The 22,827-nt window shown below is 43.8% G+C and overlaps 1 protein-coding gene across 1 annotated transcript in view; it reads right to left on the reverse strand.

The window, feature by feature from the left end:
- The window catches only part of CDC37L1 (cell division cycle 37 like 1, HSP90 cochaperone), a 295,015-nt gene that overhangs the window by 136,630 nt on the left and 135,558 nt on the right, over positions 1–22,827 (reverse strand). Inside the window, exon 4 of the mRNA XM_078677395.1 lies at positions 1,240–1,355. Coding sequence (XP_078533521.1) covers positions 1,240–1,355 — 116 coding nt within the window. The remainder of the gene's footprint in view (positions 1–1,239; positions 1,356–22,827) is intronic.

Genomic DNA, 22,827 nt, shown 5'->3' on the forward strand with positions numbered 1-22,827 from the left:
AGCTGTAAAATATAGTACTGATTGGGTCTGTGTTTATGGTTTACTCAAATTAATCCTTGTCTAGGGACCACTGTCTATAGAAATAATGGATTACCCAAGGTCCCTGACCAATTGTATTTGGGTTTCCCTTGTCTTTAATTCATTTAAAAAGTGACACAATTAATAAAACCAATTCCCTTAAAATGGCCAATTAAAAAATGTTAACGTGTACTTAATCACTCGCTCCTTACAAAATATATTGGATCATAAAAAACAAAACAAAAGCATATGAGAGAGAGTGTTTATGGAGACTTGTGGGAACTGTTAAAGGGTGGTAAATCGCAATCGTCTAAATTGCTTGATTTTGCTTGGGAAAAAGTGTCACTTATAGTTATTGAAATGTCACTCATAATTACGCTCAAATTATGAAAATGTCACACATAGCAATCTGAACTGTTGGCAGCTATGATGGTGACGACTGATAAGATCTAACATAAAATTCAAGATAGGTGGATTATCATAACAATAATACCAAGACAAAAACACATTATCCATGGGAGACCCTAAAAAAATGTTTTTCCGTGGTTTGCACAGCAAGTTGGTCTCACGCACAAAATCAGGTCAAAGAGGGCCAATGTAGCAGAATGGAATTAATCAAAGACTACTGTGTCAATCTTAGCTTTGGAAAGGGACAATTACCAGAGTCTGTGGAAAAATCCACACGTTCAATCTTCCACATGAAAATCATTCCCTCCTTTGTGAGGGAATGCTGCCATTCCTGGGACTCTAGAACAGAGAAGACAAGGTAAAAGGTGTTTCAACACTTTTCACCGACTACCAGAATGTCAAAAACCTGGACATGTGTCATAGGAGCACATGATTTGACTCTCAACTCTCATAAATAATACGCTGCTCTCTGCTGTTTACAAAAAATATCCACAACACCACTAAATTATAAGAACAAGTAAAAGAGAGATGGGGAAATTGTAAGCATAAGGCAGAATTACACAAGTGCCATTTCTTGTCTAGACACATGGTGGGGTACATGTTCACGTGTGGGAGATACAAGGTAGACAAACAATGCCATATTACAATTAGGATACCTAGGGTGAACTCGAGAAAACAAGTGATAATTTAAATACATTAACTCAAGGACTGCTATAATGGATATAAAGAAAAACGCTGGACATTAGTTGTGTAAGCACATTTACAGGAAAAATAATTCTTTAGAGATACAAGCGGTGAAACAAAGCATCATACCTGCTCTGCTTCTAGAAGAAAACACCAAAACAGGAGATATTTAGACGTCTCTTCACAAACTAAATCTGGATACTCCGACAAAAACCTCTGGCTATCAGCCCATCTATTCAGCATGCCTGGAAAATACAACACAACCATCCTAAATAAAGTACTGAAATACACAAGGATTCAGAAAGCTGCAAGTAGATCAAACTACTAAGAGCAGACAGAAAAAAGCAACTCAAAACCGTCCAGTAAACGAAATTTGGAGAAACATCGCATGCACAGGTTTCTGTGATTCTTCAGTGGCATTTCTTAAAGCAGAGGTAACAATAAAAATTGAATAATCTGATCATTTGTAGTAATAGTACCTCTATGATGACTCCACTACTCCTTCTCTGGAGACTTTTTCCTAATCTCAACTTACCATCAAGTGAAGGACCAAAGCCTTGTGTCCTGGTATCACACGCATTGACATGCATCATTTGTGGTCACAGGTCCACCCACCCCTCATTAATTCCAATGTCTATAGAAGGAGACCATGGATTTTTTGTTTGCCCAGTGGCTAAAGGTTTGCCAGAAGGATATTGAGAATGGGACATCACTTATGAAACCCAGAAGTAATGGTCTCGACTGCAATGACTAGTCTTAATAACACTCATCTGGCGTCTCCGAGATTCACAATGTATGGGTAGATTTCACTGCAGAAAGGGAGTTTAGGAAGGCATCATCATGCATATTAAAGCCTAGTCAAAAAGGCTCCTCACGTCTTCCTAACCAAACTTGAGCACTGCGTCATGAAGAAGCCTCGTGAGCATAAATAATCAACAATGTGAGTGGCATATCGCACATTCATTCAGAGCTCTGCATTGGTTATGAAAAACACCTGCTAGGAGAATGCCACTGAGACTTTTTAGCTCCGATGGTGGATGCTCCAAAATGGGATGGAGGACGTCAGCAAATGTAGCGGGCAAAACAAATCACAAATGGTTGAGCTGTATAACACAGAGCCCTGGTTCTCTCCAGATAGAATAAAAGTGTGGGAAACATTGAGCATTTGTATGGTTTCCTCGCCTGGAGATGCCCTTTGGCGTGGAAAAAAACACAGGAAGAAAAATCCCTGGGTTCATGTCAAATCCAAGGACAAAGGTGAGGTGAGCCCCCAACTCAATCTTTTCCTTCTAGAACAATGTGTATGGGTTTGAGGTACCCGGGATCTGTAACTCACTAAAACCACTGGCTAGATTGATCACGATCAGAAAATAAGCTTTAATCCTTAAAAGATGATATGCTCAATGAGTGAGTGCATTAGACTGTAGAGGACAAGGTTCACAGCCAAACTGGCAGTAAGTCACCTGAAGATTAGGGTACAGTTACAAAAGAACTGTTAGATGATGCCCGATCCACTCTTTGGGAGTAGAAAAACATATTCCAGTCTCATGCTGTAAGCACCATAGCCGCGAAGTATCGGATTACAGGATGTCAAAAGAGCAACAGAGATATCACCTTCCAAATCCTCAAGTCCCTGGGCCCATCTCCCTGTGAGATTGCAGGACACTTGCATAAAAAGCCTTATGAAGAGAGAATGGGACAACATAATAAAATAAAGGAGTGCAGGGTCAAAGTAAGAAGTGATTCAAACAACTTCCTAGAATACATTATTCAACATATGACCGTGCATTAATATACAGAGTGTTATCATGTCAACGCTTTTCTCCTCTCAATAAGAGACTATCTGCAGGATCAGTGGGAGCAAACTGGATTCCAAACTGTGCAAAAATAATTTACCAAAAGTCTCTCACTTGATCTTTTTATCATTAGATTTGTGAGTGCACATAACTAAAATTATAGCAGTAATGTAGCCAACAAAAATAGTACAAAACAGAAAATCAATTTTATGCACAGAGCACATGGATTGTCTTAAGAAACTAATGTCACCCAGATGAGAAAGAAATACTCAAGTAGCAGAGCCATACAGAATAAGTAACACAATTCTCTTCATGAAACAACAAAGCCCATAAAAACGTATGCACGTGCAGAACAAGCCTGATAACTACAAATAAGTCAACAGTGCAACTGTGCCAAGTAAGTTAAAGTGAGCCTGCTAACAAGGGAGCTCTAAAGACATGATTTAAAATGCACTTGCAATTAAAGAGCAAATGTGCAAAATGATCTGCAAAGAGCCCAAATGAAATGCCATAGCAAAACGAGTTCCAAGATGTAAAGAGAGGTGTGTGTGTGTGTGTGTGTGTGTGTGTGTGAGTGTATATATATATATATATATGTGTGTGTGTGTTTGAGAGTGAGAGTGAGAGTGAGAGTGAGAGTGAGAGTGAGAGTGAGAGTGAGAGTGAGTGTGTGTGTGTGTGTGTGTGTGTGTGTGTGTGTGTGTGTGTGTGTGTGTGTGTGTGTACACGCGCTCACAGTGCAGAAGTGCGAGAAAGAGTCTGCAAAAGTCTGTACAAGAGTGTTTGAAAAGTGCAAGTGTGTTCAGGACTGAAAATAACTTAAGTCCATTTATACTGTTTTGCAAAATACATGCTATACAGAACAAATTGTGGGATGGTACACAACAATAAAACATTTATTTTGCTTTCCACCTGCACACATGTATGGTTAATATGCAAAACTATGAATTCCTGTTACGGTATTCATTTTTCATGTAATGTTTGCACCAGAAGGAAAATAACAACTTTAGAATGCCTTGCTTAAATTCATATTTTTGCACTTATCATGCTGAAGGAAGCTTCACATAATAGATAATGAAAACACCCCCTTCTGTCAAAAGGCTACAGCGTTCGCCCTTCAAATGCTGGGTCTTATTAGCTAAGAAAACATACAAAGACTAGCAACGACTAGTTGAAAATTAATTTACAATATTTTTCTTTTTTATAGTGAAAGAAACGTGTGCACATTTATTTGTTATGCATGTTTTAAAGGCCTAAAGTTGGCAACATGAAAATAATGTAAAATATTTTTTTTTAATTGCGGTCTCTTCCACACCTCACCCTTCAGGTAACTACTTTACATTTAAACAGTAAACCCATATCACCTGCTGATACTTGCAGATAAATGGCCTGATTACGAGTTTGGCAGTCTCATACCGGGCCCCACTGTGAGACCGCTAAACCCGTAGTCAGACCACCTGCCGGATTACAAGTTGAATCCTGGCAGTCGGTCCTAGTATGGTGGTCCCACTGGGGTGCCTTTCTAAGGATCAAAGAAGAGCCTTAGCAAGGCAGAGCCGTGGGAGCGCCGTAGCAGGTTCCTGCATGGGAGGAAATTGACCATGCTGTGCATTTCTTCCTGTGCAGAAACTGGGCATGCTATCATACAGGGGGCACAAAATGTGCCCCCAGCATGCACACCTCTGCACAGAGGCGACAGGGGGCGATGGAAAGGCCACCTGAGTTGCCTCAGTGCTACCCATTCCATGGAGGGCTCACTGCGGTGGATAGGGTCGCAGTGAGGAAACTTGTAAAATGCTCGGCGGTGCCAATTCGGCACCACCAGCATGTTGCAGCCTCATACAGCTGTTCCACCACCCTGTGATCCATGACCCCCGGCAGTTGCAGCGGTCCTGTGTTAGTCCCACTGCCACACTAGAAATATGAGGGTCGGGCCGCCAATGCGGCGGTATGCGGACTGCCACCACAGGGTTGGCAATCCCATAGACTGCAGAAATCGTAAACATGCCCATAGACTATCAGTTGTCCAAAAAATGTATACCCTTGCAGTAATGAACATAATCGATTAAGTCCTGGTGTAAATATTTAAACAGGTTCTTTAATCCAGGGGAGCACTCCTCAGTATATTACCCAGAAAAAACTCCTTTGCAAGAAGCCTGAACTGAAAAGACCCTCAGCAGCGTAACTAAACAAAAAGAAATATGAACTTGAAGAGTAATTTCTTGGCCTTTCCTGTAGATTTAAATGAAATATTTGGCATCAGATTAGTTCACTGCAAGATACTTTCAGGCAGGGATCGATACCCGACTCTCTGAAAGCCGGCCAAGTTCTCCCCATCTTGAAAAAGCAGTCTCTGGATCCAGCCTCCCCTGACAACTTCAGACCTATCTCCAATATCCCTCTCTTAGCAAAAGTGTTTGAGAAGGGTGTGCAACAGCAGCTAAGCCATCACATCAACAACTTTCATCTACTTGATGATTTCCAATCAGGTTTCAGACCTGGGCACAGTACTGAAACCACCATGCTCCACATCGTAGATGATACCCTCCAAGCCCTCGACCAAGGCAAAACTTGTCTCCTAATCCTCCTGGATCTACCCTCTGCCTTCCTCAGTCAACCATGGAAAATTACTCGAACGCCTCAAATTTAGGATGGGATTGGATGGTTCTGTTCTAGACTGGTTTAGGTCATTCCTCCAAAATCGATCACAAAGATTCCTAATTAACGGTAACCTGTCTGCCTCCTCCCCGGTCACGGTTGGAGTCCCTCAAGGTTCAACCCTGTGCCCCACCCCTCTTCAACCTTTACCTGGAACCGCTTGCCGAAGTACTACACTCTGCAAACATCTCTTACAACATGTATGCTGACGACACCCAGATCTACATAAAAACCTCATCCCTCGAGGAGATTCTATCTCTGAATGAGGCCTTGAAAATGACTGTTCAATGGCTCGCCTCCAATCAACTCAAACTCAACGCAAAGAAAACAGAATTTCTCCTAATTTCCCCACCAAAAACTAACCCTGAGATTCAGACATGGATTAAGGCTATCGCAGCCTTAAACTGCTAAACTGCCCACCAACCATTGTTGACTCGGCCAAATGTTTGGGCATAACCCTTAACTACGAGACCAGATCAACTCGATGGCCAAAGCAGCCAGATTCCACCTGAGGTACCTCTGGAAACTGAAACCCTTCCTCGACGCTCCCGACCTAAAAATGGCAGTCCAGGCACTAGTCATCTCTAGACTGGAATAGGGCTGTTCTACCCTCTTGGGGCTACCTAAGATCTCCATGGCACATTTAAAAGCTTGTCTCAACGCGGCCGCCAGACTGCTTACAAGTACAAGGAAATTCAATCACATTTCACTTCATCTGAAAGCTCTGAATTGGCTTCCTCTCGAGGCCAGAATTCAACTCAAATTGGCATGCATAACGCACAAGGCACTATACTCAAACTCCCCTGCATATCTTGCACAGAAACTTGTGTTATCTGGAGGAACCAGAAACTCCAGGTCCGCCAGAGACCTCTTGCTCCAACCTGCGGAAAAAAAAACCTACAATCGGGCCTTTTCTGGGGCCGCACCAAGAGTATGGAACTCTCTCCCGCCTGCCATCAGGAGAATCCCCTCACTGGAACGATTCAAAAAGGATGCCAAAACCTTCCTTACGGGTAAATTCCTCGCTTAATTTTCACCTCAACCCCAGACATCTGAGACGATCGCCATGAGTAAATGCAAAATGTACCTACATACCCTCTTTCCCTTATGTACCCAGCACACCACCTTCTACCCTATTGTACACTTTTGAGACTATCGCCTCGAGTAATATGTATAATGTACTTAGGTACCCTCTATCCCTTATGTAGCCAGCACCCTGTCCCTTCCTATATTATTGTGTACTTTTGTTGACTTCAAATCTATTGTATACTGTTTTGTTCCTATAAAGCGCTCGGATACCCTAACGGGTCAAATTCGTGCTCTATAAAACACTAAAATAAAAATAAAATTTAACATATTCCCATAGCATGTAGATAGAATTTGTCACAATGTATCCCCTATAAGCACTGTTAAAAACCAATGCAGGCGACTAGAAGACGGCTTTTGTAGATGCCCAAGATGGCATCTGTGTTCTTGCAAGATTTCTTCCATCCGTTGTAAGGGTTTGCCGTGAACTGCCAGATATGCTGTCTATACACAGCTGATGTATAGACTTTTGACTTATGTGCCAAAACTTAGCATCTGAGGTACGGATGAGCGGTCGGTCACTCCTGATGGGCTGCTACATGGGTTTCTTGTTTCTCGCCAGGCACAGTTGCATCTTCTGCCTTTAGTGGCTCCCGGCTGTGCTACCCACAACAAGGAAATTATGAACCAGGCATAAATGCAGTGGGGCTGGTTTACGCGCTTGAGGCACAATTGCTAGCATGATATGGGTCAGTTTTTTATACTTTTTTGTCCTCTGGAAACGCCCTATGAACCGGACTCACTTTGGGTCTGTGTCTTCCTTATGACGCTTCTAGATTCCCTTTACCTCGTGAGTTAGTTTTCTGATCGCCAGTACCCCAGTGATAAAGTGCCCCAAGAGCTTAATCAGACCCTCATGTATCTTATACCATCTGCAGGAACATTTACGTTAGCTGGGTTTCCAAACCGTTGTGCTTACTCGCAAATATATCAAATTGTGGCAAAAACTTGTCCCCGTAGGGTCTCTTCATTATTAGGCAGAGTGCCATGAAAGGATCCCTCCTTCTAGAATCCATGAACAGGGTGTGATGGTTTTGAGGATTTTGGGGAACCGGGCCACTTTTATTAGTAAAAAAAAAAAAGAGGTTCAGCATATCATATACTTCACCTTGCATACTCATGCCATATTTACTCGGTAGGTACGCACATCCAGTCACTACCATGGTCGAGCAATGAACACAACCACAGATATATCTGGTCTAATCTCTGGTGGCTCATGTGGATGCAACAGTAGCTGGTAAAGGTTGAGAAAGGAGCCCTCACCTGACTACAGGAAAAGATAACATTAAGTCACATCAGGCCTCCGAGAACCGAGCAGAAGTCTGCCAAGTTACTGAAGCAGAAAGGATGTGAGGCAGGACAAGGCCAGGAATACCTTTTCTTCAAACCAACTAGATATCACTCCAAAGGGCTGGATCATTTTTCCCTCTCTGTTAGAACCAAACGTAGAAGGGTATCTAGAGAAATGGGTGGAACCTTCAAACGGGGCGCTACATATGCACAGCAGCAAACCTAAACAGAACGGAGAGGCAGACAGACAAGCTCCCTGACCACAATATATTTCTCTCTTTACAGGGCCCTCAAACTGGACATAAATACCTCCAAAAGGACTGTCACTGTGAACAAACCTTCCACATACCTCACTAAAAACGTGAGCAGTGGGTTACTAGTACCATTAAGACCTTCCACCTATATCAATCAGAACTGTAGCACAATTCACAGTTTGCTGGCAATGTGTGTTACGATTGAATAGAGAATAGGCTGTAGACTAAATATGAACCTTCACTGGATACCACACTGTGTGGGTGCACACTCAATTTCAGTCAACACACAATACAGGCAAGTATACTCCCCTTTTAGTCATGTAACCCTGCAACAATTTTCAGCAACAGAGTACAAGAATCCAAAAGTTGCACCCAAGAAAAACTGAAGTGTGTTGCAAGGTGCAGAGACTGAAAAAAATGCTGACTACAGTAATAACTGTTGCATCATGTTATAAGCAAGACAAACAACAATAGTTCCATGTAATAAGAAATCTGTTCTTTAACAGAATTCAACACAAATCAATAAATGAGAATTTTAAATACTTCAAAACACAATTAACGAAGCAGAGAGGCACATTAACAAGTAACTCAAATCTTTACTGTTGCACAAAAAGTGCTCAGTGCTCGTGAGTGTTCACACAGTGATACATGACAAATAATGAAGAGTGTACATGAGCAAAGGAACCCAAGCAGTACATAATCGATCTTCCTTAATGTCCATTCAATTATCGGTCCCATGAATGCATACAGTCATATAGGCTCCATTGGCCCATTACGCTGACAACGTTTCAACCCTAGCCTTCTAATGGGTCATTATCAGGACTGTTAAAATTCCTACAGAGCAAGCAGCTCCAATAATTACTGTACGCTGGTGATATCTGCAAAGAATTTGCCTCCCACCACTTTCACGAGCATGTCCACATGTCTAACCAACACTACCATAGACTTTCTTCAACAGAGAATGGGCGTGGAAGGCACTGTACTCAAATGGTTTGCCTCTTTCCTCACAGACAGATCCCAAATGATCAAGATTGCAAATAGTCTCTCGTCTCCACTGGTGGTTGGTCAAGGCGTCCCTCAAGGTTCTATCCTTGCTCCCACTCTGTTCAATCTCTATCTGGGACCATTAGGGAACCTTCTAAGCAAATCTGGAATCCTCTACCATCTCTCTGCGGATGACACCAAAATCTACCTCAAGGTGTCTTCCCCCTCATGATCTCTCACTACTCAGCTCTACTCTCAACACTATTCACAACTGGATGCTAGTTCACCAACTCATTCTCAATCCCTCCAAAACGGAATTCCTCCTCATATCTAGCTCTCTCTCTCCGCCTTCTGTTTAAGCCTGGATGGATCAATCAAATATACTCAACAGTAAACCCATCATTGTGGATTGAGCTAAATCCTTAGGTGTCATACTTGACAAAAGACTCAACCTCATCTCACACATCAATTCCATGGCCAAGAGCGCACGTTATCAACTGCAACTTTTATGGGGGATTCGTCGGTTCTTACCGGAGAATGACCTAAAAACCTTGGTCCAATCGCTAGTTCTCTCTAGACTTGACTATTGTAATTCTCTTCTGACTGGCCTTCCCAAATCTCACCTTTCCCCCTTTCAAATCCGTCCTCCATTCAGCAGCTCGCTTCATTTCAGGGTCCAAACGAAATGACCACATCACTCCTATCCTGTCTTCTCTCCGATGGCTTCCCATTGAGGCTAGAGCTATCTACAAAACAGCGTGCATCACCCACAATGCTTTGCACTCTTCCTCCCCTCGCTATCTGGCGAATAAACTCAAACTGTCTGGAGGGTCAAGACCTTCTCGGAATGCGGAAAAGTTCCTTCTTGAACCCCCCTCCTTCAAAAGAGAAAAACTGTCGGCACAATCGTTCTCAGGTAATGCGGTGAGAACCTGGAACTCGCTTCCTCCTTCGCTCCGTGCCATCACCTCTATCCAGATCTTCAAAGCGGACCTCAAATCTCTTTTATTCCAAAGACACTTTCAGAACTAATTCCCTCCTTCTCAGACCCTGCCAGGAAGTTCTATAGTCATTGTAAATTTGTCACATATGTTTATATTTTTGCTTATACATCCTGTGCTTGCTGTGTTTAAAATTGTGTTCCTTTTGCCTGCGTTGTTTTGATTCTATGGCCTGCTATTTTCCGCCAGGAAGTTCTTTAGTCATTGTAAAATTTGTCATATTTATTCTTACTTTTGCTTATACAGTCTGTTCATGCTATTTTTGTTTGCTCTATTCCTGCAACAGTTCTCTCATGTAACGTAACGGGTTCTATTGTACAGTGCTCTGACACCTTCGGGTAAAGTCCGCACTTTATAAAAATGCATTAAATAAATAAATAAAATAAATAAATAAACACTTCGAGTCATTAAGAGAGGGGGAAGTCTAGTGGCTATAATTTATTCGGTCATCTATTTGGTCACCCAATGAAAACCCAGATCCGCAGTTTCAATTTATAAATAGATTCTATAAAACACTCACTATTATTTACAAAATATACCCCGATATTTGCATTGATGCAATTTTCGGAGGGGCTGACTTTGTTCCAGAGATCTGGTCCTGCTGGCGGACTGGAAGCAGGTAGTCTCCGAGTTGCAGAAATAAGTGGTTTCCATAAAAGATTACCTCCCTGGAAGAATGGCTTTTGGGTTTCTACCCGAAGCCAAAAAGAAAGGACCAAGTGGGGGATGGTGTGTCCAGCCACAGTCCAAGAAGGCTACCAAGTTGTGGAGCTCTAGCTTCTGTTCTCCGAAAGTCTTCAGCCAGTGGAGGGGGCTACATAGCCCTTTGGCCAGCAGAGGCTTGCGGAACCTGAACCATGGGTGCCTTAACATCCATTGGCAGGGGCAGATTGCCTGTTGTAAACTGGGCATGAAACAGCTCTGAAGTAACGACCAGCATGTGGACGAGACAAGGGTATAAAGGACAAATACATACAACATGATTGAAAAATGTCCTGTGGTGGCTACATAGCCCTGTTTTACAACCATGTGACCATGGTGCCCCGGCTCTTCTAATAACTGCTGGGGAATATGGGAGGGCAAGGAAGTGTCTACGGAAACTGAACTATCAGAGGGTGGGAAGAGTCCCTCCGGAGCGGAGTTTCCTGTTGGGTGCGTAGAAGGAGAGTCGGCTGTTGAGATAGGCTGGGCCGGTCTTGTGGAGTGCCTTGTGTGCGTGGATCATGAGTTTGAATGTGATTCTTTTGTCGACGGGGAGCCAGTGCAGGTCTCTCAGGTGCGGGGTGATGTGGTCTCGGCGTGGGACGTCTAGGATCAGGCGCGCGGAGGCATTCTGGATTCTTTGGAGTCTGTTGATGAGTTTGGATGGGGCTCTGGCGTAGAGGGCGTTTCCGTGGTCGAGTCGACTGCTGACGAGGGCGTGGGTGACGGTTTTTCGTGTGTCCGCCGGGATCTCAGAGGGTGTGGAAGCAGGAGGAGGAGACTGCGTTGACTTGGTTGGTCATGCTGAGCTTTGAGTCGAGGATGACTCCTAGGTTGCGTGCGTGGTTGGTTGGTGCCGGGGGGGTTCCCAGTGATGTTGGCCTACCAGGAATCGTCCCACGCTGAGGGGTTGGGCCCAAGGATGAGGATCTCCGTCTTGTCCGTGTTCAGCTTGAGCCGGCTAGCCTCCATCCAATCGGCGACGTCCTTCATACCCTGGTGCAGGTTGGATTTGGCGGTGAGGGGGTCCTTGGTGAGGGAGAGGATCAGCTGGGTGTCGTCAGCGTAGGAGATTATGTTAAGGTCGTGTAGTCTGGCGATGCGAGCGAGGGGAGCCATGTAGACGTTGAACAGCGTCGGGCTGAGGGAGGATCCCTGCGGGACGCTGCAGATGGTTTTGGTGGTTCCGGATTGGAACGGGGGAGGCGGACTCTCTGGGTTCTGTCAGAGAGGAAGGAGGTGGTCCAATCCAGGGCCTTGTCTCGGATCCATGCGTCGTGGAGGCGTGTGCGTAGTGTGTGGTGGCAGACGGTGTCGAAGGCGGCGGAGAGGTCCAGGAGGATGAGGGCTGCTGTCTCGCCGTTGTCGAGTAGGATTCTGATGTCGTCTGTGGCGGCTATGAGGGCGGTCTCGGTGCTGTGGTTGCTGCGGAAGCCTGACTGGGAGGGGTCCAGGATGCTGTTGTCTTCTAGGTAGCGGGTGAGCTGGGTGTTGACGATCTTTTCGATGACTTTCGCTGGGAACGGGAGCAGGGAGATGGGCCGGAAGTTCTTGAGGTCGCTCGGGTCCACCTTGGGTTTCTTTAGTAGGGCATTGATCTCAGCGTGCTTCCAGCTCTCAGGGAAGGTAGCGGTCTCGAAGGAGAGGTTGATGATGTTACGCAGGTGGAGTGAGATGAGGCTGTCGACTTTGTTGACGATGTGGTGGGGAAGAGGATCAGACGGGGAGCCTGAGTGGATGGTACTCATGGTCTTGATTATGTCTTTGGTGCTCACATTGGTCCATGTGGTCAGAGGGTCGTGGTCGGTGGGGTTCGGAGTGTTTGTCGTGGGGGGGTCCGTAGGGTTCAGCCGGGGATTGAAGCTGTTGTGGATGTCGGTGATCTTGCAGTGGAAGAAGGCAGCGAGGGTGTCGCACAGGGCTTGTGAAGGCGGAATGTCGTCGGTGCAGAAGCTAGGATTGGAGAGTTCTTTCATGATGTTGAAGAGCTCTTTGCTATTGTGGGCGTTGTTGTTGAGGCGGTCTTTGAATGAGGCTATTTTGGTGGTCCTGATGAGGTGGTGATGGTTGCGAATTGTGTCTTTGTGGGCTGCGCCGTTGGCGGGCGTTCTATCGCTGAGCCAGATGTTTTCACGCGTACCGGCAGGTGCGCTTGGAGGCCAGGAGCTCTGGGGTGAACCAGCTGGCTCTCTGGCTGGTGTCTCTGTCGGTGGGTTGTCTCACTGGTGCTAAGGTGTTGGCGCAGCCTTCCATCCAGAGTCTGAGGGTGCGGACCCATCCTCTGGGTCGGTGGGGCTGGTCGGTGGGTTGAGTGCAAGGTGTGTTTCTAGTAGGTCCTTGGTGACTTTTCCCCAGCGTCGGCGGGGGATCTGTGGGGTGCAGTGGTGTGTGACGGGTTTCTGGAAGGTGAAGTGGACTCAGTGGTGGTCGGTCCAGGTGAGCTCGGAAGCGTGGCTGAAGGCAACGTGTGGGCTGGAAGAGAAGATGGCATCGAGCGTGTGGCCGGCGATGTGGGTCGGGGTTGTGATGATCTGTTTCAGTCCGAGGGTGGCGAGGTTGTTGACCAGGGTGGAGGAGTTGCTGTCGTTGTTGTTTTACAGATGGTAGTTCAGATCGCCGAGCAGGATGTAGTCGATGGAGGTCAGTGTGTGCTGATGAAGTCGGCGATGGAGTTGCAGAATTGGGGACGTGGGCCGGGTGGGTCTGATGACGAGGGAGCCTCTGAGGGTGGTCTTGGGGTCCGTGTGGATCTTGAAGTGCATGTGTTCGGCGGTGGTGAGGGTGTCGTAGGTGTTTGTGGAGACCTTGATGGTGTTCTTGTGGATTATGGCGATACCTCCTCCGACTCCGTTGGTGCGGTCTCTGCGGGAGATCTTGTATCCGTTGGGGATGGCCACTGCGATGTCTGGGGCGGAGGCTTCGTTCATCCAGGTCTCATTCAAGAAGGCCACGTCTGGTGATGTGGTGGTGAGTAGGTCCCAGAGCTTGACGGCGTGCTTGCGTGCGGAGCGGGTGTTGAGCAGGATGCAACGCAGTCAGTTGGGTTCCGTTGCTGTGGGTGCATCGGCGTCGTTGATGCAGGAGAAGCTGCAGTTCCGGCAGGAGAAGGGGCCGTGAGTGCGCTTGGGGGTGGCTTTGTAGCAGCTGAAGGTTCGTCCGAGGTTGAGAGCGATGAGGGTGTTGGCGTCGTAGCGGTAGTCCTGGGTTGTGTGGAGGCCAGGCGTTCTGGCGGTGGGCGCGTTCCAGGTGCGGACGGGCCCAGACGGGCTTGCCTTAGGCACGCCTTTCGCGCGCCAGCGGCCGCCATTTAAGGGGAGGTGGGGAAGGGGGATTAAGCTGGGAGGCGGGAGGGTAGGACAGGCAGCGAATGGGCACGGGGGGCGGGGCCGCAGGGGAGGCAGGGGGCACGGGTACCACGCGGGGGGGTCACAAGAGCGAAGAAGAGAAAATGGCGAAAATGGGCAGGTGGCACAGGCACACAGCAGCGGGGGTACAGAAAATCAAGAAGGGGTCAGGGGGCACAGGCACACAGCGGCGGGGGTACCTGTCACGCAGTGGCAGTGGCGCGAGACAGCAGCCAGGTGCAGGGGGCACCAGGAGCACAGGAGGCGGTATCAGGAGGGAGACACTGGCGCAGGTGGCGCTGCAGCGGAGGGGGAGCGACCTACCTGGAAGGCCAAGGGTCGCTCTTATCCTCTACCCATGCACTTAACTATGAAACATCTGCGACTGACAACACCACCATCTCTTGCATGAATGGGAATACTGATGCCAGACAGGGCAAGCTCTCTTTCAAGCAGAAAATAGCAGTGGGGTCTCTTTCTAGAACTCCTTCACACCCAGGAAACAGGGTTCTAAAGATCTGGATGAGCCAGTTGACACGGACATTAAGGCAATTCTTTTTGATATTGAAGTCAAGTTTTTGCATCATAGACTCTGAAACTGACTACCTTGCGGGGCGCATGGACCTGTTAAGGGATCAGTTTAACAAGCACAGTGATGGCATCAATGAAGATGACTGAGCATAAAATCTCAGACCATAAAGAGCCATCCCAGAACTAACAAGCACGATTGTTCACATGTAAAGCAACTTTGCAAGGACTGTGGCAAAGAATGAGGATATAGAATCTCAATCATGCAGGAACAATGTTTGCATAGTTGGGCTCCCAAAATTCAGTGATCTCGACAAACCAGAGTCTTCTGTTGAAACCAAGTTGCCGGGTTAATACGCTTAAAGTTGTTGTGATAAGTGTGGGTGAAGGGTGAATTCAAGTTGGAATATGCAGGCAGAAGATGTACTGTGATTTGTTTTAGGCCAGAAGCATTACCAGTGAACCACATTAATTGGAGATCCTCAGTGACATAGCATCTTTGGAAGAGAAGCGGAGGTAGGGAATTGTAAGCACCTACAGTAATGGCATGGAAAATTAGGGGGTAAGGCAACCCAAAGACAGATGATTCTGGCATACCTAAAAGACAAGGTATGGAGATGGCAAGGTCACAAGAAACCTATTTAGGGGGCAGGACATCTAACTCCTTCACCCCAGGCTGGGAGCCAGAACAGATATTGTCATCTTACTTCAAGTAATGCTACTTGACCTCTGTGCACTGTATCTTGATGCTTTTGCTTCTAAATATTCTTACAGCTTCACTGCAACCAGCTAGTGCTCATATATTATACAATTAACAGTGCTATATTTATAAAAAAAATTATAAGAACATGATCTCCTTAAACATCATCATTTTAATCTGTTACAATCACCCCAAAAAATTATTGAATGTTCAACACATAGCAGAAATGCCATTGCATGCTTGAGACATTTTCATGCTTGTGCCCATCGCATTTCGGGCCGTTTTGGCCCTTCTTCAGGGACTGAATCTATAAACAATATAAACATTCATTCATGTAACATAAATTCATGGGCAGGGAAGTATATTCAAAATTAATCGTCTCATACTTTGAATGTACACATGCATAGCACCAAACATGTGCAAAATTAAATGATATGAGTGAAAAAAGGAGAACCAAAGACAAAGATGGCAGTAATGAAAATCGGCCACTATGACTGAAAAAGGAACCGTGATCTGAATCACATGCTCACTATAAACCAATATGTGTTTCTGGAAACATGCACCTAAACAACCTGAAACTATACCTCCTAGTGTTTATGTATCCTGCTTCTGTTCCTAAAATGGAAGTACGTGAGGAATCTCAGATGCCGCTTTTCAACACTCACCCAAGCCGAACAAGCGCCGCCACGCCAATACTAACTTTCTTACTTCGCTTGATATCGCTGAAGTCAGAAAACACCATTGGGAAACAACGTGAAACCCGATCCTGTATAAAGAACATAAACCACCCTGCATTAATGGCCCACATCCGGTATGTACTCAAATGATTCACCCAAATAAATATCCTAGTGTTTGCGCCTCTCACCTCACTGCCTCAGCTATTCTCCAGCTCAACTGCTCCAGACGACTCCGTGATCATGATGCCTCACGTTGATCCCATACGTATAAATGCCGCTACTCACTCCATGGCATGGAAACCGACAACGGACTTTCCCCCACAAGTCAGAGACCGTGGGGACTGCCTAAGGGAGCCATACTAGAATGGATACTAAATCCGTACTTCAAAACACCGAACCAACTATGAAAAGCTGGTGATGACTCACACAGCCAGAAACAATCATATGTATATACACGCCGGGAGGGATGGAAAAAAGGAGATACACCAAGCCAAAATCAGTGGCATGTTACCTAAAATACTGCCTATGAACCCAAACTAAAAACGAGTGCCTGACACATGCACGAGAGACCCGGTCATGAAAAAAGAAAAAACAGATTTAGAAAATGAAATGAGAAGGTGGCTTAAATGCATATACATGTACACATAAACCTGTAATATTATGAACATTGATGCGCAATTCATGAATTAAGAGCCTACAAGTACATCTACAGTGGTGCCTTACACCTCTCTTCACAGAAAACACCCCAGATCTACTTTCTCTTTAAGTCCTTTGGGATCTTGCGTGTCTACTTTCCTAATCCAAAAGACTTCTCTCTGTCACAATGATCTGTTGAGATCTTTACCAGGTGCAGGGGCTATTATTTCTATAACCTGGAATTTGATTTGAGCGATGGTGTGGCGGGCTTTCATCCAATGTACTGCCAGGCTGCTGTTAGTGTTAAGGTTCCGTATCGTGCTTTTATGTTCTGAAATCCGCATTTTTCTTTTTCTTTCTGTCTTCCCGACATAAAATAGTCCGAAGGGACACTTTATGCCGTAAATTAAATTCCTTTCGTTGCAATCAGCATTGTGCTTAAGTTTGATAGTTTCTCCTGTTAATGGATGTTGAATGCAATTCCCACTGATGATGTTATGGCAAAGCACACAGTTGTGACATCTCCTGGCGCCCTGACATTTTTTAGTAATTATGGCTGGTGTCCATGTTAATATTTTGGTAAGGTTTTTTGATCTCCTGTATGCGTATAAAGGTTTCTCCTTGAACACGTCCTTGAAATCTCTTTCATTTTGTAGAATCTCCCATCTATTATTGATCATTTTTTTCAAATTTTTTGAACAAGTAGAGTATTTAGACACAAACACTTGTCTGGGCATTTTGGGTTTTGGTTGATTGATGAGACGACTTTCTCGTGTTTTGTTCTGCACTTTTTCTATTGCTTGATTCAAGATTTTTTCTGGATATTCTTTAGAGATATACCTCTTTTTCTGCATGTCAAAGTTTTTTTGCATTGTAGAGTCATATGAACAAATTCTTTTTGCTCTTAGGAGCTGTGAGTATGGAAGATTATGAATCAGATTTTGAGGATGAAAACTGGTGAATTGTAATGCATTGTTTTTATCTGTCATTTTGTGATATACCTCTGTGTGCATAACATTCCCTTTCCTCGTCAACAATAAATATAGAAATGGCAGAGAATGGTTGCTTTTGGTACATGTGAACTGTATGGGACCAACATAAGTGTTTAGTTGCGAAATCTTTTCTTCCAGTTTCTCCATGCTGTTGTTCCACATGATAAAGATGTCGCCAATGTATCGACAATACACCAGCAAGTTATCTATCCATTCTTTATCATTATAAATGAAGTCTTCCTCATACTTAGCCATGTAAGTATTGGCGTATGCTGGAGCCCCAGCAAAACCCACGGATGTTACTGTCAGTTGAAGGTAATAGTTGTTCTCCCATTGAAAATAGCTGTGGTGGAGATAAAGGTGTAACAACTCCAACTCGAACACTTTTTCTGCCCCCATTGCTAGTTGCTTTAACAAAGCCCATTCCACTGCCTCCATGCCACCTGAATGCGGAATTGAAGTATACAATCATTTGGCGTCCTAAGTACAGAAAGTAGTGTCCTTGTTGAGTTTAGTGGGTTGTATCTCATGGAGAAAATGCGTGGTGTCTTTCACATACGATTCCCAATTTTGAACAAATGGCTGTAAGAAATAGTCGATGTAATGACCCAGTGGTTCGAATATAGTCCCACACGCCATGACGATGGGTCTCAACGATGGATTATAAAGGTCCTTATGAATTTTAGGAAGCATATAAAGTCTTGGTCTTCAGGGATTGGACTGTCAGATATGATCGAATCACTGTAGTTATCCATCCCATCTCCATCACGTTTTTGAGAATTGTTTCTAGAGTGGAAATCAGTTGTCTGGTGGGATCTTGGTCAAGTAAAAGGTATGTAGTAGAATCTGCAATGTTGTCCAGGATCTTTTGTGTGTAAAATGCTTAATCCATTATCACAACTGCTCCTCCTGTGTCTGCTTTCTGTATCACCAATCCAGTATTTTGGGTGAGAGACTTCAACGTGTTTCTTTCATGCTTTGTGAAATTGGCACGGTTAGACCCCTTGATGTTCACCTTTGCATGTCATTCCTAACCAAATTTTCAAAAGTATCTAGAACTGTATGCAATGTGGGTGCTTGAAATGTGGACTTGGGTTTGAATTCAATGAATTCAGGTTCTGGACGTGCTGATTCCACAGGGGTTATATTGGAAAATAAATATTTCAAACGTAAGGCCCTCATGAATTTAAAAACATGCAATTTCATTTTCCAAAGGATTTTATCGATATGTGGGAACATACCCTAGTCCTTTATTTAGAATTTTGATTTGATTAGGTGTAAGCTGTACTGATGAGATGTTAACTATCAGGTTGTTTTTTGGCTCCTCAAGTTTTTACACATTTTTTCTTTTGCTTCTCCGGGTTTTCCTCCTGACTATCCCGGTAGTTGGCTGGTATCTACCACCTGGGCTAAAAAAGATTTGGATGTAGACGAATGCGGCATTGGTTCACCTCCTGAATCAATACGTATGTTTCACTGGGTCTTTCTGTCTGTAGAGGTGCTCTATTTATATTACTTGAAAAACACTCTCCTCTGGGCATAAACCTCCGCCCAGGTATATACTCATTTAGTTTATAGTCCAGAGTGTCTCTTTTATATTTTCAAAGCTTTCCTTCCTGTAGTTCTTTGGAATAAATGTCTATTTTAGCATTTATTTCTTCCAATACTTTTTTCCAGTCTTCTGCTTCTATTCTCGTTTCCAAGTCAGATCTAATAACTGTGATCTAATCAGTGATCTCACGTATAACTGTCGCCAGCTCTTCAATCAATAATAAAATCAAGTCTAATGAGCATTTATTGAAAACTGCCTACCAACACTCCATAAATTCCTTCTTAAGATGAAACCTGTATAACATTGGCTTGATTGAGAGTCTTAGTCCTCGTGGGATCCTTTTAGCTCGAGGATACTGGACCAGTGTAGATACATGGAGGTGCTGGTTCAACTGTCTCCTGGTGAGAAATTCTAGCTGTTTTAATTGTTGTTGTATGGTGCTTCCCTGCATATTGAAGGTTTTAACATCCTGTTTTAAAGAATATATTTTGGATGCTTGCTTGGCTGTATAGCCCAATGTAGCTGCCCTGTTGTCTGTAAGGTTTGAAATAGCGTTAAATGACATGTTGGGTGGTTCCTCTAGAAAGACAGAATCACTATACACTTTTGCATTGGAGAGGAGCACTCCTTGTTGATCTAAATTTTAGCTTCTATACTCCTGTAAACTTAGTGTGCCACAGAGGCGGACATGCGGTCTAATCATGCCTTATTTTATCCTCATCTTACTTCAAGTAATGCTACTTGACCTCTGTGCACTGTATCTGTGATGCTTTTGCTAGTAAATATTCTGAAAGCTTCACTGCAACCAGCTAGAGCTCATATATGATACAATTAACAGTGCTCTATTTATAAAGAAAATTATATGAGCATGATCACCGTAAACATCATCATTTTAATCTGTTACAATCACAAAAAACAAATTCTTGAATGTTCAACACGTAGCAGAAATTCCATTGCATGCTTGAGACATTTTCATGCTTGTGCCCAATGCATTTCGGGCCATGTTGGCCCTTCTTCATGGGATGAATCTATAACCAATATAAACATTCATTCATGTAACATAAATTCATGGGCAGGGAAGTATATTCAAAATGAATCATCTCATACTTTGAATGTACACATGTATAGTACCAAACGTGTGCAAAACTTAAATGATATGAGTGAAAAAAGGAGAACCAAAGACAAAGATGGCAGTAATGAAAACCGACCACTGGTACGTACGGGATTCGGGCCATTAATGCAGGGTGGTTTATGTTGTTTATAGAGGATCGGGTTTCACATTGTTTCCCAACTCCGTTTTCTTCAGCGATATCAAGCGAGTAAGAAGGTTAGTATCGGCTTGGGGGCGCTTGTTCCGCTTTCAGTGGTTTTGTCTGGGTGAGTGTTGAAAAGCAGCATCTGAGATTCCTCATGTACTTTCATTTTAGGAACAGGAGCAGGATACATAAACAGGAGGAGGTATATTGTCAGGTTTTTTTAGGTGCATGTTTCCAGAAACACTTATTGGTTTATAGTGAGCATGTGATTCAGATCACGGTTTCCTTTTCAGTCATAGCGGCCGGTTTTCATTACTGCCATCTTTGTCTTTGGTTCTCCTTTTTTCACTCACATCATTTAAGTTTGGTACTATGCATGTGTACATTCAAAGTATTATAAGAGACTATTAATTTTGAATATACTTCCCTGCCCATGAATTTATGTTACATGAATGAATGTTTATATTGTTTATAGATTCAGACCCTGAAGAAGGGCCAACATGGCCCGAAATGCATTGAGCACAAGCATGAAAATGTCTCAAGCATGCAATGGAATTTGTGCTATGTGTTGAACATTCAAGAATTTGTTTTTTGTGATTGTAACAGATTAAAATGGTGATGTTTAAAGAGATCATGTTCATATTGTTTTCTTTATAAATATTGCACTGTTAATTGTACAATATATGAGCACTAGCTGGTTGCAGTGAAGCTATCAGAATATTTAGAAGCAAAAGCATCACAGATACAGTGCACAGAGGTCTAGTAGCATTACTTGAAGTAAGGTGAGGATAAATTAAGGCATGATTAGACAGCATGTCCGCTTCTGTGGCACGCTAAGTTTACAGGAGTATAGAAGCTAAAACATAGATCAACAAGGAGTGCTCCTCTCCAACGCAAAATAGAACAGATATTGTGCCTCCATCAGCAAAGACTGTAGCTGTGTGGCTATATTGGTGAGGCCTTTTTGCCTTAAACAATTATACATGTACACTTATGCTGACAGTAGGCTTTTTTATATGATGGGAACACTTCAGAGTACCCCGTTACTCTGATAAACATATATACTCCTAGTGTAGACATTCTGGAGTTTTTTGTAGAAGATTATAGCACTCTGCAGACAGCACAGGGCACGGAACATTCTATGGAAAGGCAATTTTAATTTAACTATGCAACCGTCATTGGATATCAACATTCTCTATAGAGTTTATTATCCCGGATCCATAAGCACACAGAGATATAGTTTGGACATGGACAGGTTGAGGGATGTACGAATAGAGAAGAGGGGTGAGAATAGAGATATTCTAACTATTTCACGATATATGACATGTACTCACGTATAGAATCTGAGACATTGCTGTGGATTGTTAACATTGAATATTTGCCACGAACATTGTCAGATCACTCCAAACTTAGGTTGGAGATCCTTGAACCACTGTGACTGTGACAAGAACATGTTTGGGACTTCCCCTTCGGGGTACATTTAAAAAAAATAAACATTCGGTCTGTTGAGCAGCTTTCAATAGTATGGGAGATGTATAATGTCTACATTAGAAGCTTTCAGATTGGAAAGTGCAAGAAACTGGATTATTATTTCAGGTAGTTTACCAACCACTTTACGGAGTAATCACAACCGATTTTTGATATCACTTTAAAAAGAGATTTTTAATATTAACTTAAATCACTGAGTGGTGCTGCAAAACACAAGTACTAGATCCCACATCTGAACAGTAATGTACGAAATTGTATTATTATAAGGGGTGGGTGACTGCCACCTCAAGGAATAATCATAATCCTAGTCAGAACTATCAAAGTTACTAATTTAACCTGATCTCAACCCCCTAGTAGCAATGGCACAGAGCAGACAGGCTTAACTTAGGGCAATGAGTAAAGTATTTATGCAGTACAAAAAATATTAAAATCTAAATGCAAAGCAATACAAATTCCAAACAGAATTTGAACAATGGAGTAAAATGTAATAACCAAAATGACAAAAATCCAATAATGGAACTGGAGACATCATTCTTTAAAAAACATATTTTAAGTAGGAATAGTGCCAAGAGGCATACAGTGCCATCTTGGTCAATGGTCACAGTAGACTGGAAATGTAGACACTATTTGACATAGACTGTGATGGAGCGTGGGTCGGATACACCAACTAGGTTTGCCCTGGTCAAAGATTTTACCTTGTGACTTTAGTGCTTTAAGTTCCAGTACAGCACAATAATATACTACTATAGCCCACCCAGAACCTCAGGGGGGCT

Source organism: Lissotriton helveticus, chromosome 2_1, assembly GCF_964261635.1.
Source record: "Lissotriton helveticus chromosome 2_1, aLisHel1.1, whole genome shotgun sequence".
NCBI classification, from domain to species: Eukaryota; Metazoa; Chordata; class Amphibia; order Caudata; family Salamandridae; genus Lissotriton; species Lissotriton helveticus.